General features: G+C 43.9%; 1 protein-coding gene across 1 annotated transcript in view; it reads left to right on the forward strand.

Annotated features, from left to right (window-relative positions):
- Nucleotides 1–17,208, forward strand: part of plekha6 (pleckstrin homology domain containing, family A member 6) — a 105,846-nt gene that overhangs the window by 52,249 nt on the left and 36,389 nt on the right. The window contains 5 exon segments of the mRNA XM_080425218.1: nucleotides 11,207–11,382; nucleotides 12,600–13,247; nucleotides 13,940–14,441; nucleotides 14,732–14,812; nucleotides 15,712–15,765. Coding sequence (XP_080281344.1) covers nucleotides 11,207–11,382; nucleotides 12,600–13,247; nucleotides 13,940–14,441; nucleotides 14,732–14,812; nucleotides 15,712–15,765 — 1,461 coding nt within the window.

Consider the following 17,208-nt stretch of genomic DNA (forward strand, 5'->3'; position numbering starts at 1 on the left):
TTTGTGTTGGGTTTTTCCCATGGCCACCGCAGTGTGGACTGAACTCTAAAGTCGAAGTCACGTGTTTTTGCCAGCCTTTTTGTGTTCATTCCGTAGACACACAGTGTACTCTATGTGCTCTCTTTATTATACTCTCAGAGTTATGTACACTGAAGGGTTTTACTGTGTAGGTTATAATCAATACGATACGACAGGCCATGGCTGTGATACAGTATAAAATACCAGGACCTGCAATGAGTTATTGCTTTTATAATATGGCAACAGGAAAATCATAAGCATGTTCCATTTTAAAACTGTCTTTGATAATGATTTCATTACAAGAATAATTTCTATAGGAAACTAGACTGCCTGCATAAACACTACTTTACATTTAGATTTTCTTCTTCAAGTTCATCAGTCTCATTGTGCGGTTCTGACTGTCATCATTTACTGACATTGATACTGTTATATAAATCTCACAAAATGTCATTAAACCACCACACGTTTGATGCCGTTTGAAGATTTAAAACTGCACAGTTTTCATCAACCTTACTTTCTCACAGCTCTGCCTGTCATCCTTTTAAGGTGGACCTTTTCCCAGAGAAGTTCACCTTAAATTCTGTTGTTGATTTCACTTTGACCTGCAGTCAGTAACCTTATGGTGTTTCTGAGTGATATACTGCACATAGAACTGTAGAAGACAATATATAGACATATATAGACTTCATAGCCATGGTTAGGGCTGGGCGATATGACTTCAAATCAATAGCACGTTTATTTCAAACTTTTGCCTTTGCTTTTTTTCCACACCACCATTTACAACAACAAGTACGGTATAATACAGGGCTTTAAGTGCTTCATCAAACTACGGTATTCGATTTAGTTGATTATATTTAAAACAAACTTCCTCTCGAATAATCAATTAACATGCATGAGCAAGAAAAAGTTGGTTATTGGTTCTAAATTTCAGTTTCACCGTGGCCATGGAATATGGTTATTATACCACACCTGCATCGAAGTATTGATGGAACTGGGCTCCTACAGGTGTTTGTTGATCTACAGTGTCTTAAAGCTTGAACAATGTTGCTGCTGCTGTTGTTATAAAACATAGTTGAGTTTTACACCCACATTATATCCAGTCTTTGGCAATGTTGTTCAACTAATATTATTATGCATGCCTATAAAGCATGAATAATATTGAACTGACTGAAAGCCAGAGAGAGAGAGAGAGAGAGTGAGAGAGAGTGAGAGAGAGTGTGCGTGTGTGCGTGCGTGCGTGACAGACAGATTGGGTGATTGGCACAAAGGGACGTGACGCCAGAGGACCCGGGGGCATGTTTGACTGTCCAGGCACACGTCTGCCTCCCACTGTTTACACACACACACACACACCCCCACACACACACACACACACACACACACACACACACACACACACACACACACACACCCACACACACACACACACACACACACACACACACACACACACACACACACACACACACACACACACACACACACACATACAGTACATGTTGCCTAATAGACAAACACACTCTCACAGGCAGGTACAGCTGTGTGATAAACGGACGTGGCATGTACTAAATGTACTGTACTGTACTCTCTCAAACACACACACACACACACACACACACACACACACACACACAACTCCGGCCAAAGAACGTGGTGAGCACATTAGGACATTTTACGTTAATAGGAAGCCTCAGGCTCCAGTGAACTATTCACACAAAGCTAATGGAGATAGAATATTTACTGACATTTCTCAGAGAGAAAGAGTGTACAGCAAAGGAGAGGATGGATTGAGGAACGGAGAGGAAAGCCCGATTTATACTTAGTTTCGTGGCACACGTTGTGAGCTTGTAGATCGGCTATTTTCGGTGCGCGACACGGTGCACAATCCAAACATAAATCAGGCCGAAGACGGAGCAGGCAGATGGCAGGAGGAGAGAGAGAGAGAGAGAGAGAGAGAGAGAGAGAGAGAGAGAGAGAGAGAGAGAGAGAGAGAGAGAGAGAGAGAGAGAGAGAGAGAGAGAGAGAGAGAGAGAGAGAGAGAGAGAGAGAGAGAGAGAGAGAGAGAGAGAGAGAGAGAGAGAGAGGGGGGGGGGGGGCTGTGAGAGGGCTGTGAGAGGTGGTTAAGTGGAGAGAGAGAGAGAGGAGACAACAGGTGGTTAAAGGGTATAGGGAGGAGGAGAGGAAGAGAGAGAGCAGTGAAGGAAGGAGGAGACGGATGAGGGAGACACGTTTTACATTTTAATGCTCAAGGAAAAGGCTGCATTACTTTGCTCACGGGGTCCATTAGTACGCTCTTAGGATTCTGCAGTGCCAAGGCAAGGCAAGTTTATTTGTATGGCGCATTTCAACAACAAGGTAATTCAAAGTGCTGCACATAAACCATTAGGCATTGAGACATTAGCACACAAACGAGTGCAAGAGAACCACATTATAAAAGGACATTCAAAGAGAATAAAAGAAATTCAGAAATATAAGAGAATTATTGAAAAACTTCAGTAAAAGGCAACGGCAAACAGAAAGGTCTTTATCTTTGCTTTTAAAATAACTGAGAGTTGTAGCAGACCTGCAGTTTTCTGGGAGTTTGTTCCAGAATATGTGGTGGATAAAAACTGAACACTACATAGTATATCGTCTCTGTCAGGTGTAACTTTTCAGGATTAAAATAAAAAAATTGCAAAAGTAGGAGCTCTACAAGCTCAAAACGCCGCGCTTGTTCCGAGCTTGTGGAATATTTATTTATGAAATATTATTATTATTATTATTTATTTATTTAATATTTTTTTCAATAATTACTTTTGTGTGATGCACACTTTTGTGTGATGTTGTAGTATGATCAAGTAGAGTATTCATTTACAAAAATGATATTCTTGATGAATTGAATACGGACCACAATGGAAACAAGCCCTCAGGGCCTTTTAACCCATTTAGACCTGTCACACCTATACGTTGTTCTACCTTTCAAGCTGGGAACGCCTCTGTGTCATTTATTTATTGCCGCTGTCGGGCGGAAACCTCTTATCTCCATACTCTTAAGTTACGCCCTACTTGATCATACTACAGCGTCACACAAAAGCATCTAAAGTAGCAGATCCACAAAAGATTGTAGATCTTCTACTTTTGCTATTTTTTCATTTGAATCCTGAAAAGTAACAGTTTTGGACATACAGTATGAGGTTTCCACCCGACAGAGACGATATGTAGTAACATATTTATTATTTTCTTTTCTTTTTTTCTGAAAACTCAGGTAGGATTTAGAAGGTGTTTTTAGAACCGGCCGCGGGTCTAAATGTGTTAAGTTATCGTTTTAGCATTATTATAACGGTACCTCTGTACATTTTGCACACTGTTAATAAAGTATTCAATCAATCAATCAAATCAACCAAATCAGTGTAAATATCTGAGAACCTGAGTGTAGACTGATAAAACACATCTATCGTTTAATATGCCAGTGGTTCGCAAAAGTGTTCATGTGAAAGACACCCAAATTGATATGTATTTGGCCGCGGACCCCCATCCTAGAAGATTTTGTGACAGGGACCCCCAGAAGAGAAGATCTGTGTTTCTTATTTTATTTTCATCTACAAGCTCACAACGTGTCACATCAAGTATGAAATGGCTAAACTGATTGTGATGCTATTACAAAATTTAGCTGGGGATGTCCTGGAACCCCCTCAAGGACCCCTGGGGGTCCCCAGACCCCACTTTGAGAACCACTGTAATGCCATTCATATAATCCACTGAAACTGCTAAAATTCTCAAATTTGACGAATGCTAATGATGTTTAGATTTGGTCTAATATATTAACCTATAGCCTCTGTCAATAACTGTAGTCCCGGGTTTCCAGAACATGGCTATCTGTTTCCTGTTCCAGTTCATTTTCCTATACTGTAGTTTCATTTGATTGGCTCAGTAACAGATTTGAACCGGAAACACATACAGTAGGCTACATCGCTGTCAGGCAGAAAACTAAAAATTTCACGTTTTTCTGTTTTTTTGTTTGTCATTAATGCCCTATTCCATCATACAAGAGTGTCGCACAAAAGTAGTGAAAATATCTACAAGCTCACAACGCCTCACAGTTTAAAACCCCTTTCTTTTCCCATCAAGGGTTATTCTTGGGAGTTTTTTCCTCGCCGGATTGAAATGTAAGGGCCGGGGGCGTTGTTTTGTTTCTATTGTTACACGTGGGTCTTTCCAAAAAAAAACTTTGAGACAGTAACGGGGATTAACAGCTCTACAAATGAATGTTACTTGACTTGATTTAATAACATTTTGTTGGGAGAAATTTGGGGGAGATTTGGAGCCTGGGCTGTCCCACAGTTAGTTTGGATATAATATGCATACTAACGGCTTTAACCGTAGTAGTCGTTGTGCCACATGTTGGTACTGATTTCAAATAGGGACAATCTCTGTTTCCTAGTAAAGGTGCACACTGCACACAGTCAAATCCGTGGTGTTCAATGAACGCTGAAAGTGTACAAATGGAATCCATTTGAACACTCTCCTCAAGTGCTCCTCAACCCCCCCATCTGTCCCTCGCTCATCCTCTCGCCCTCTCAACCACTCCCTCATTTATATCTTGGGATGATTATCAACGTACTCATCTCCATGATGGGACCACACTGACCTTTGCAACTGGCCTTACTTACTTACAGCTCAAACAGAGACCGATACTGTCGATAGAGAAAGGGAGACTTTCTGGCTACCATTTACTGTCATTTTGTTTGCTGTAAGGCAAGGATATGATACTTCATCGTACAACGATGTGGCACAAGAATAGCCAAATTATTTTTAATACACTTTTACAAAAGAAAAAATATATATAGGGTACTTTATATATATAAAGGACCCTTATAGGTCAATTTTACACTGTCAGAGTTAAATGAAAGCTCAGCATCTGTCTCTGAGTACAGACACAGATAGATAAACCCACATGTTAACATGTGAGGGAATAATTGAATTTTTCTTTTAGCTCCACAGTGGAGGCTGTGAGGGAAAAGCCCCCCTTGCTTTTTTAATTGTTTTCTTTTGTTTTTAATCATCATTTTTTTAAGATTGTTTTATGCAAATGTTTTTATTCTGTTCTGTAGCAAAGATGGAGAGATGCACAGAGAGAGGAGACACAGACAGAGCCATGATGAATGACAGAGAGACATGGAGTGACACAGAAAGATGTGGATGTAGAACAGAAAAACAGACGAGGGAGGGAGAGAGGGATATTATGAAAAAGCAGCACAGGGAATTTCCCATCCATCTCTCCCTCATCCTTTATACCACTCTGAGGAGGAGGACTGGTGCAGACTCTGCACCAGTCCTCCTCAAACATGTTCAAGTTCAAGGACCCCACAATTGATGATGTATTTGGCCACAGACCCCCATCTGAGAAGATTATGTGCCAGGGACCCCCAGAAGAGAAGATCTGTTAAAAAAATATATTTTTTTAAATGTTTTTCCAAATATTGCAAAAAAGATTTGCCGATCTACAAGCTCACAAGATCTTAGATTGGCAATTTCTTAATAGCCAAAGTATAAAACAGGGTTAAAGTGGTTAAACCGATTGTGATGCTATCACTAGATTTTGTTGGGGACCCCCTGGAACCCCTTTAATGACCCCTGAGGGTACCTGGACCCCACTTTGAGAACCACTGCTCTGCACAACACAGCTTGTGGATGGATGGATGGAGGGATGATGACAAGAATGGAGGAGAGGAGGAAGAGAGGGTGATGAGGGGGAGGGGGGGCCATCATTCCCTGTCGTACGCATCATCCCCCACTTGTCCCTGCAGCAGCTGCCCCTGTTGCTAGGTTACTAGACGCGGTTACTACGCAGCATTTCAGCCAATTGCATCATTTCACTATCGCCATGGGGGGTGGGGTGGAGGCGGAGCCTAAGCACACTCCACCGTGGAAGGAAGTGACTCGATTTGTAGCGGGCTGACGTGACGTCACTTCCCTTATGGCGACGTGTGCCTTCTACGCATGGAAAACACACACACACACACACACACACACACACACACACAGACACACACACACACACACACACACACACACACACACACACACACACACACACACACACACACACACACACACGTAAGCACACGTATAAGCACACACACATGCACGTATGCATGTACACACACAGACATCTCTCTCTGTCCGTCTTTCTCTTTGTGAGCTTATCATTTAGCATGATACAGAGATGAATTGAGCGGATGAAGTGAGTTGATGTATGTGGTTGTAATTAAAGCATTATATGCTGTGGGGTTTCAGTAGGAGCTTAGAGGAGACAAAAGGAGGAGGAAGGAGGAAGCGAGAGGAACAGAGAGGTCACTGGACACACACAGTCGCACACACACAGACATACCTGCGCGCGTACACACACACACACACACACCCCCACACACACACACACACACACACACACACACACACACACATACACATACACATACACACACACACACACCATTTATTTATTTACACACAAAGGAGAGCATACATGGACACAAATATGATAGGTGCAGTAAGGTTACATTCACAAAATCATGGCATATGTCTTCATGATACAATAAGCATGTCACTCAGTACTCTATGGGTATAAGTAACAGCGTCTCCGCCATATGTGGCGGCTGCCAATTATAGCAGAGACAGCACAATACTTTGCCAGCCTTTTTGCCTCCTTTTTGGGCATCCCACACAGATCCCTGTGGAAACTTGTGTGGATTGGCTATTGTCACGTAAAGTAAATAATTACATTTACTCAAGTACTGTACTTAAGTGTAATTTACTTTACTTGAGCATCTCCATTCTTTTGATACTTTATACTTCTACTCCACTACATCTCAGAGGCAAATATTGTATTTTGTATTCCACAATTATTTGCCAGCTTTACTTACAAGTTACTTTGTATATTTAGATTATTATTTCAAACATATACTAACCACTTAAGCCTATTTTATACTTTGTCTATAAAAAAAAATAGTTGATTCACAATGTTGTAGAACAGCTATTTAAAAAGTTAGAACATTCAGATTTCTTTTGTACTTTAAGTATGTTGATACTTTTGGAAATTCTGAATACAGGCCTTTTACAGAGTTGTGGTATTGCTACTTTTACTTAAGTAAATAATCGGAGTACTCCTTCCATCACTGGTCACCAGTCACTGTTGAGTGTCCTCATTGCTGGACTATAATTAGCAGGCAAAGGACAAACAGAGTACACACTGCAGGGAAGTTCACATCACAGCTGAGCAACACACACACACACACACACACACACACACACACACACACACACACACACACACACACACACACACACACACACACACACACACACACACATGCACACGCATTATCATGGATGAATGCCTTTACTAACGTGCATGCAGTGTACAGTACATTGCTGCTAACTCAGATGACACAGAGAGAGAGAGAGAGAGAGAGAGAGAGTTGATGTGAACATGTGTATTGTTTTGTGTGTGCACATGCGTGCGTGCCTGCCTGCGTGCATGCGTGCGCGTGTGTGTGTGTGTGTGAGACTGTAAGAGAGCGAGAGTTACATTGCAACTAATAATGCTCAAAGAAATTAAGGGAGAGAGATTAATGCCTCAAACAAATACACAGTAAAATTCTCAGTGTAAAGAAGTGAACACACTCTGAGAGTGGATATGTTTACGGGTTGATTTGTGGAATGGTGGTGATACTAGTGTTAACTTCAAGCCATTCTCAAGGCTGTCCATGGACCACTGTAGAGTGAGTTTGCGATGTGGTTTTGCTGGATTGTTTTAGAGGGGTTGGCCATTGCTCCCCATTTCCCTTCTTCCTGGAGATGGAGACTTGCACTGTGTGCTTACAGACTGCTAATGTACTGCTAGAATGACTGGGTCAGGGTTAGCTGTGAGCCACCACAACATGCACGCACACGCACACACACACACACGCACACACACACACATAATAAAGAACTTTTTGGGAAATCTATTATTTATCATCATATGAATTTAAAATGAAACCTTTCAATTTACCACTTAAACCTTCCATTCAAGACCTGAGTTGCAACTTGGACATCTTTTTTTCTGTCTACACCAAATCTCTTTGCTAAAAATAGCCGATCTGCTATTTTCGGCCAATGTTCCAGAATATGGATGCTGGGGTTCAAGTGGTTAATGTATTATTCATTATTAATTGTGGACCTGGGAGTGTATCAATACGTGACATAATAATAATATTTGGTACTTCTTAACTCACCTATATGGTTAACTGTACTGGGTTGTGGGAAGCTCATAATACAGTACTCTAACTGGAAAAGGTTCCATTGTTTATTTTATATCTCTGTGTTTTATTTGACTCAATATAAAGAAATCATGTGGTTATTTTTATAATATATTTGGTATATGAGTGAGTTAACTACTTAAACCCTCTATACTTATTAAAACAGACCTGAATTGGCTCGGTATTTGGTGCGCTCTTTTCCCCCCCTGTACACCAAATCTCTTCGCCGATAATAGCAGATCTACAAGCGAGCTTGTAGATCTGTTATTTTTGGCGAATGTTCCCCCCAGAATAGGGATGCTAGGGTTTAAGTGGTTTAAAACCATTGTTCACAATTTCCTGCATGTAGTAAAGGGTTAAACATCCAAGACTTGTCTGGGGTGGTGATTTCCGGAAGGGAACGTTTTATTATGTATGTATTGGCTTAAGGTGTAAAATACAAGCCACCTTTAATCAACATTTACCATATCTGAGTCAATCACTGCCTTGATGTGTTAATTATGATAGCTGATATTGATATAGAATTGTGACACTGTATGTGTCATACAGGGCACTCCCCCATGCACTGTGGCAGAGAACTGAACACCGCCATGCAAATAGTGTGGTACTTGTCACTAGTTACTTAAAAATATCTCTGCAATAGGATTTTTTTAAAGACAGTAGAATACTAACAAGATAAGCACCTCAAATTTGGGTCTAATATGAACTTTTGTTTGCAAGTTTTAGGAAGTAGTGCTGGGTTTGAAGCCTTTTCATTTGCATATTTAAAATTAGTTGATGCAATTTACCTCCTATTCCTCATGTAATCCAAAATTATTCTGTGTGACATTATATAAAACTTTCAAGTGGTATTTTACAGGATTATTATTATTCAGACAATCACTAGTAATACACACCCATTTGTTCTGTCACAGCCCATCCAGGTGTAATAGTTCAGTGTGCGATGTTATGAATGCCATCTAAAAGTCTTTGTCTGTGCTGCCCTCATGTGGTGTGTTTGCGCAATTACCCCCAATACAATGGATGTCCTCAGTGTTAATGCTTCAGTACTTCAGTGTGGACTGGAGTAGCATTTTGTATGGTTGGCTTCACAACTTGAATGACTGCTTTATTCTCCACATGATAATGTTTAATTCCATGCACAGGAAAACAATGTTATGTTTCCCTCCAGGACGTCATAAGTAACAAGTTACTTAAGAAAACATTAGCTTTAGTGTGAGTTTTTTGTATTTATCATGGGGTGAGTTTCAATAAAGTTCAGAAGAATTGGTGTGGATAAAAATAATAGTTGTATGGATGAAATATTGACAAAGACTAAAACTAAGGACATTTTCTCTATGGTTTTAGTTACTTTTAGTTGGTCTTGTAAACACAATACAGTTCCAGATAGTTATCGACTTCTTTTGTATAGCCTAGTTTTAGTTTTTATTTCAGTTAACTACTTTTTTTCCCTTCCCCAATCAATTCTAGTTTTAATTTGGTTAGTTTTAGCTAACTGAATTATAGTAACCTACAGCAGCGGTTCTCAACCTGTGGGCCACTACTGGGCCGTGAGGATATTACAAGTTGGGCCCCCAAATAATTGGCAAAACACAAAGATTTTAATGTTAATATAACATATAATATAACATATAACACACACATTATGTGAAAAAAAAAATCATGGTATGTTTTCTTTCAAACCTACAGAAAATTAATAACTCAGTTCCGTTAATCCAATCTCTGAACACAAATTGATTGATTGATCATTAAAATAAACATGTTCTGAAAAACGTCAAAGTGGACCCTGATCCAGAAACGGTTGAGAACCACTGACCTAGTACAGTGCAGGGCAGTACAGTACACACTAAAGCCTGATTTATACTTGCATGTTGGTGTTGCATGCCGTAAATAGCAGATATACAAGCTCACAACGCGTCACATTCGTGTCGCGTTGTGAGCTTGTAGAACTGCTGTTTACTGAGCACGACACCGGCACGCAACTAAGTACAACTGAGTCTTAACACACCTTCACCCCCACCCCCACCCCCCCCACCTCCGGCCCCATCACCAGTATCAGTGACCTGTAACCCCGCCCCTTCCTAATGTTCTATCCTTCTGTTCCTTCCCCTCAATCCATCCCCACGAGGACCCCCGGGGGGGCCATAGTTGTCCTCTGCTGTGCCTGTGGTATCATTGTAAGGTAGTGTTGACATTTCATTCCCCTTGTCTTTTACAATAATGCATGTCAGATGTGCTAAATGTTCCCATTGGATATGGTGATGGCCTATGAAGAAGCATGCTCACGCACATATACAGACGCACACATGTTTGTGTGTCACTTACTCATTACACATGTACTGTATGCTTTTCATCTCTCCTTTGTCCTGTATTGGATTTTACATGTGACTCGATGTTATAACATATAGCCTGCATGAAAATTCACTTTGTTATTATTGGGATGCATGTGGATTCAGACCAAAAACGGCAGACTTTTACATGGTTTGCGCGCCGGTGTCGCATGCCGAAAGTATAGCCAATCTACAAGCTCGCAACATGTCACAATGTGAGCTTATAGATCTACAGATTTTGCCATGCGACACTGGGCACACAACAAATTATAAATAAATAAAATTAACCCCACTTCCCCATTTTTGTGAATGTCATTATAGGTGAACATTTAAAAAAAATAGCAGATCTATAATGCGTTGTGAGCTTGTAGAGCGGCTATTTAAAAAAAAATAGGGCTTGAGTGGTTAAGCATTAAGTCTTGGCTGCTTATTAATGCAACAGAAGGGCACCAACGCTTTGTTGAATGTATGGGTGTCGGGTGACATCTTGATGATGATGACACTGTCTAACGTCTAATATCTAACGATCTCTCTTTGTCTCATGTCCCCCCCTTTCTCTCCCCCTGTGTGTGTCTATAGGTTTGGTCTGGGGAGGAGGAGGAGGAGGAGGAAGGGGACTCTAAAGGTACCATTGTGTTCTGCATGCAGGCGGAGCACCAGGGGACCAGGACCTACTACTTTGGAGCAGAGAGCCACCAGGAGCAGGAGGAGTGGATCCAGGTGATGAGTGGCGCGTCACAGTTCAACGTACAGAGGTATTACCACTTTCCATGTCCTAGAAATTGAATACTTGTAGCTCTTTGCGACTACAAGAACTAAGCAGCTTTACCGTGAAACGTATGTCACGTGGGTTCTGGATTTGTTTCCGTACGCTACGGCTCGGTTTCAGATAAGGTTCTCAGAACCTAATGAGCTTCGCGCTTGGCGCAGACATGCACAGAGCAAGTTCTGTCAGGGAACTCAGTGCAGTTGTTGCCGGCCGACCATTGGGCCGCCTCAGCTCCACGTTCACATCCACTAATCCAATCACACACTCATTTCACTCTCAGACCGCTCTATTCAACTGCAAGTTTGCACTACTCATCCCTGCTTGCTTTTGCTGCTGCTCATGCTGATGCTACTGCTCTTGCTGCTCACCCTCCACCACCCCAGCTACCACCTGTCGTTTTGGATCTGCTGTTTATGTACGGGGGATTCGGAGTCCCTATGGTTAGGAGATGCGCTTTATCAGAGTACCTAAAAGCAGATCCAATTCATCGCCAAACCATTATAAATATATTATATTGCTCATTTTATATTCAATAAAAATATCTTATCCTTCATGAGTTGTCCTTTATCCATTCATGAGTTGTCCTGACAGAAATGTGGTCCCTGCTGAGGGGGTGGTAGACTACTGACCCTAAGTTGTGGGAAGCCAGAACCCAGAACACAGAACTTGTACTTTTTATTAGAACATTCAAAAATACAGATAATAGCCCATCTGCAAGCTCCCTACGCATCACAGTGCGATGCAATGCGACGCGTTATGAGCTTGTTGATCAGCTATTTTAGCTTTTTCATGAGTTTACGTACCTCCCCCTTCAGGGGTGGTTATGGTTACAATGGAATCATCATAAACAAAAAAACATCACAGAACTTCACAGGTTCTGGAACGTTTCAGGTTCTAGAAGGTTCTGGGTTAACCCTTCATGGTCTAAAAGAGCCATTTGAGTCAAAGTCCTCCTCAATGTTTGTAAACAAGGTGGAATTTTAATTAAACATTTTCTCAGTAAAGAACTTAAATAATTTTATCAATAGAGATGGGGAAACATTTGTTGAATAAATAATGGCACAGGAGTGGACTCCTTCATTTGGACTCCTGGTGTTCCCCAGAACAGACTTTGGGAAACAGTGACGGTAATAATTTTTTGTCTTGAGCGTTTTCCTTTCTTGTCATCTACTGTATGTCTCATTTATTTTCCCCACTCCGCAGGAGAAGCTCAGAGATCGCCGCCCCTACTCCTGAAGCCAACCATACCATGGTAACCAAAGCCCCCGACACACACACACAGCAGCAGCACCCACCCACACAGACACACAGCCACAACGAAGCCGATAACAACCTGCCCCCCCAACAACCTGAAGTCAACGGCGTCGACACCGCAGAGACGCCCTCTCCCTCCACCCCCGTCGCCCCCAACGCCAACCAGGAAGTAAGGATGAACGAGGAGAGAAGAGGCGGAGGGGAGAGAGGAAGTGGAGAGAGAGGCGGCGCAGCAAGAGACGGTCGGGTCGGTCTGAGCCCCGCTTCCAGCCACGCCCCTCACCCTAACCAGCAGCCCAACGGCTGGGGCCCCTACGGTCCCCCGCACGACGGCGGCCCGCCGCACCATGGTGGCAGTCATCCTCCTACTCCCAGGGGCCACAGTAACGGTCGCCCGCCTCCGGGCCACCCGGACGAGGGCGGTGGGCCGCCGCGGGAGCGGGCCAGGGACCAGCCGCCGGAGAACGTGGTGCTGATGAGGGGGTTCGTGCCCCGGACGGCTCCGGAGCGGCAGGCTCAGAGGAAGAGCTCCATGACACAGCTGCAACAGTGGGTGAATCAGCGCAGGGTCATTCCCACACAGGAGGACATGAACAGGTAGCTATTTCAAAGTGAAATCACCCACTCTGGGTTTTACTGTAGGCCTATATAGCAGTGGACAGTAACTAAGTACATGTACTTAAGTACATTTAGACCTGAGGCCGATTCTACAAATGTCTTCTAAATCCTAGCAGTTTTCTGAAAAACTATTGTTGCTATTTTATCAGTGGTGCTCAAACTTTTTCATGCAAGGACCCCTAAAATTAGGCCTATGTTTATTTGGCCGCCATCTCAAAATATTTTGTTCCAGGGACCCCCAGAAGATTTGAGTCAAAGCTTTTCCCTAATATATACAGTATTATATTCAAATATATTTGCTGCAAGGCGTTGTGAGCTTGTAGATCGGCTATTTCCGGCAAAGAGGTTTTGTGTAGACGGAAGAAAGAGCAGACTTAGTACAGAGTGAAAGGTCAAGTTTACAAAGTATTGAGGGTTTAAGTGGTTAATGTCTGAAAACACACTAATGCGGTCAAACAAGTCTATGAAGCCATCTATGAAATCTATAAAAAAAATAATAATCTGCGACACAATTTTATACAATGTGTAGTGGGGGTCCCTGCTTCATCTTTCTCTCAGCCAAGGGGTCCTTGGGCTGAAAAACGTTGAAGACCTCTGCCTTATGCAATTTGCACAGGTTGAAGACAACAACTTGACCCACATTCCTTGCTTTCTTTATCCCGTCCTTCCAGCCCGTCTCGCTACTACACCGTCAACCGCGGCGTTTCGGCAGACTTTTACAGCGTCTACCCGGGCGGGCCGCAGCAGTACGTCGACGAGTACCCTCTCTACCCGCCGGGCGTCCGCCCTGACAGCATCTGCTCGGCTGTCTCGGGCGTGGGGGGCTACGACCGCCGGCGCTCGCTGAGGGACGGGCCGCCGGCGCACTATGGGCCCCCGATGCCCAGGGACCCCTGGGGGGGGCCCCAGCAGCAGCAGCAGTACTACGGTGACCCCGTGAACATGGCCCAGTCCACCATGAGGCGTCTGTCCATCCAGCCTCGCTCCAGGTCCGTTCCGCGGTCCCCCTCCTCGTCGTCCGGGGGTCCCTACTCGCCGGGGCCTCACAGCTTCGTCTCGCCGGCCCGCTCGCCCTCGACGCGCTTCGACCGTCTTCCAGGGAGGATGAGGGAGGAAGTGATCTATGCCGACCCTTCTGTCTACGGGATGAGAAGGTCTATTAGCTCACCCAAGGTGAGGGGGACGGCCGGGTGTGTGTGTGTGTGTGTGTGTGTGTGTGTGTGTAAAGGACTGTGTGTTTTATGTTTCTGTGTGTGGTGACTGTGATGTTCATCAGCTGATAGGCTGCATAACATAATTTCATTAATGTTGTCCGGGATAAATGTATGTCTTTTATATGCATAACACTGTAACCATTATTCACCCTCTTTCACTCACGACCTCCTCCCTCCCTCCCTTCCTTCCTTCTATCCTTCCAATCTTTCCTTCCTTCCTGTCATTCCGTCCTCTCTTCCCTCCATCAGTATGACTACCCTGGAGATAGGCGGTCCCTAAGCCAAGGACTATACCACTACCCTGCATCCCCCTCCATACACAGCAAAATGGTATGTGCCACTGTTGTCCCCCAACATGCCCACCTGCAACCTAAAAGTGCACACGCACACGCACACGTACGCACACGCACACAAACACACACACACACACACACACACACACACGCACGCACGCACGCACGCACGCACGCACGCACGCACGCACGCACGCACGCACGCACACACACACACACACACACACACACACACACACACACACACACACACACACACACACACACACATAGTGGGAGTAGCTCATACTATGTGCAGCTTTTGCGTTGCTGTTTCTTGCTCCTTCCACCTGTCTTTTAATTCCTCTCACTGATCTGCTCTCCCTCTCTCCCTTCTTCACCGCTCTACTCATAATAACACTGTTGTCTGCTGGGCCTACCGGTGTGTGTGTGTGTGTGTGTGTGTACTTGCATTACTTTACTTGTGAGGGCCAAATATCTCCACAAGCATATGATATCATTTGAGAAATAGACATGAGGAAAATTGTCCTGGTCCGCACAAGAGAAATGGTTGTTGTGTGGTTAAAAATGTATTTGGCTTTTAGGAAAATATTCAGATTAGGACTAGACATTTAAAGGTTAGGTTTAGGGTTATGAGTCATGCCTGATTTATATTTCGTTGCCAGTGTCGCGCAGCGGAAATAGCAGATCTGTAAGCTCAGAAGCTGTGAGATTGTAGTTCTGCTATTTTCGGCTTTAAGGTAAATTGCATTTTTTTATGGCAGTCCTAAAATGTAAGTCCTTAAATGTGATATCCTCTCAAGTATAGTAATGCAAACGTACTTGTGTGTGTGCGTGCGTGTGTGTGTGTGTGTGTGTGGATGACTATCCTGCATATACATGGGGCTACATGTTACATGTGTCTGTCTATCTGTGTGTTGCGGCTGCTGGTCTCAGGAGGACATGTTAGATCTTCAGCTCCAGCGCAACCTGGAGTACCTAGATCAACAGGTAGGCAGATGGACATGCGCGAGCGTACACACGCACACACACACACACACACACACACACACACACACACACACACACACACACACACACACACACACACACACACACACACACACACACACACACACACACACACACACACACACACACACACACACACACACACACACACACAGGCCTAATGCATATCAAACCCGGGATACTTTGAAATGAAAAAGGTTGAGAATCACTGCACTAACATACATATATATGTTACAGGGAAAATGGCATTCCAGGGAAATTGAAAGGGGTACGCTTGTTTTCATGCCCCTCATGCAATTCTGTAGAATCAACGCTAGAGGGCAATGCAAGCCAGACATGAGCCCCACACCACACACGCACGCATGCACAAACCAGCACGCACACACGCATGCGCACACGCGCGCGTGTACACACATACACACACACACACACACACACACACACACACACACACACACTCTCCAGGGGGCGGGCCTGGCGGGCTATGTTAGTGCAGTGAGTGGCACTTGGGGCAAACGCAGTCCCCACACAACATCATTTACGATTCTGTGCCTATCGGTACATAACTCGGACGGCGCTTAAGTCGACTAGCAGACCATCGGCAGGTCGTCGCGGGCACTCGCGCCTGGAGGCGCTCGGGCGCGACTCCTCTGCCTCAAGGTCTGCTAAGTCGGAGCGCCTTCCGTCATGGTCCAAAACTATACTTTATCAGCGAAAAAAAAGTAGTCCGCGGTTGTTTGAAAAAGTAATGTCCCAAGCTGGAGTCAAACCCCGGCTCCCAGTGGTAGTGGGTGGGGAGTCCAATGATTATCGAAGTGCGCCACTGAGGCTTGTACTAGTGGTGCAAGTAACAAAGTAGATTTACTCAAGTACAATTTTGAGGTATTCGTACTTTACTTGAGTATTTCTCTCATATTATCCATTTTATTTTCAGCGTTTCCCTAGCGTAGCTTCCTGGTTAGTATGTTGTTGTTGTGGTCGTCGTCCTCGCATCAAAGCCCCGCCTCGCAGCACCACCCCGTGCCTATAAAACAAGCGCTCCCCTGTCAATTTCCCTGGAATGCCATTTTCCCTGTGACATATACACCAAGGGCGTCCGGAGGGAGACTGGGGGGGTTCGGTTGCTCCATGGCGTCTCCGACTGGAGTTCCAACAAACACGATTGGCTTTGTTGTCAGATGGGAAGCTGGCAGGGGAGGGCATACTCTGTCACTCCACTGGCCACCAGTGTTGATTTCATTGACTAAAACTATGACGAAAAATGTTCTTTGACTACCTTTTTTCACTGACGAAAACTACATAAAAACTCAGCTACGATGACTAAAACTAAGACTAAATATATTGACAATTTCGTCAACAAATAAAAACTAGACTAAATGTTAGTGAGGGACGAGTGGAGAAGAGACCCAGTAGAACTAAAAG

This window comes from Gymnoscopelus braueri, assembly GCF_963280865.1.
Source record: "Gymnoscopelus braueri genome assembly, chromosome: 3".
In the NCBI taxonomy this organism is placed as follows: domain Eukaryota; kingdom Metazoa; phylum Chordata; class Actinopteri; order Myctophiformes; family Myctophidae; genus Gymnoscopelus; species Gymnoscopelus braueri.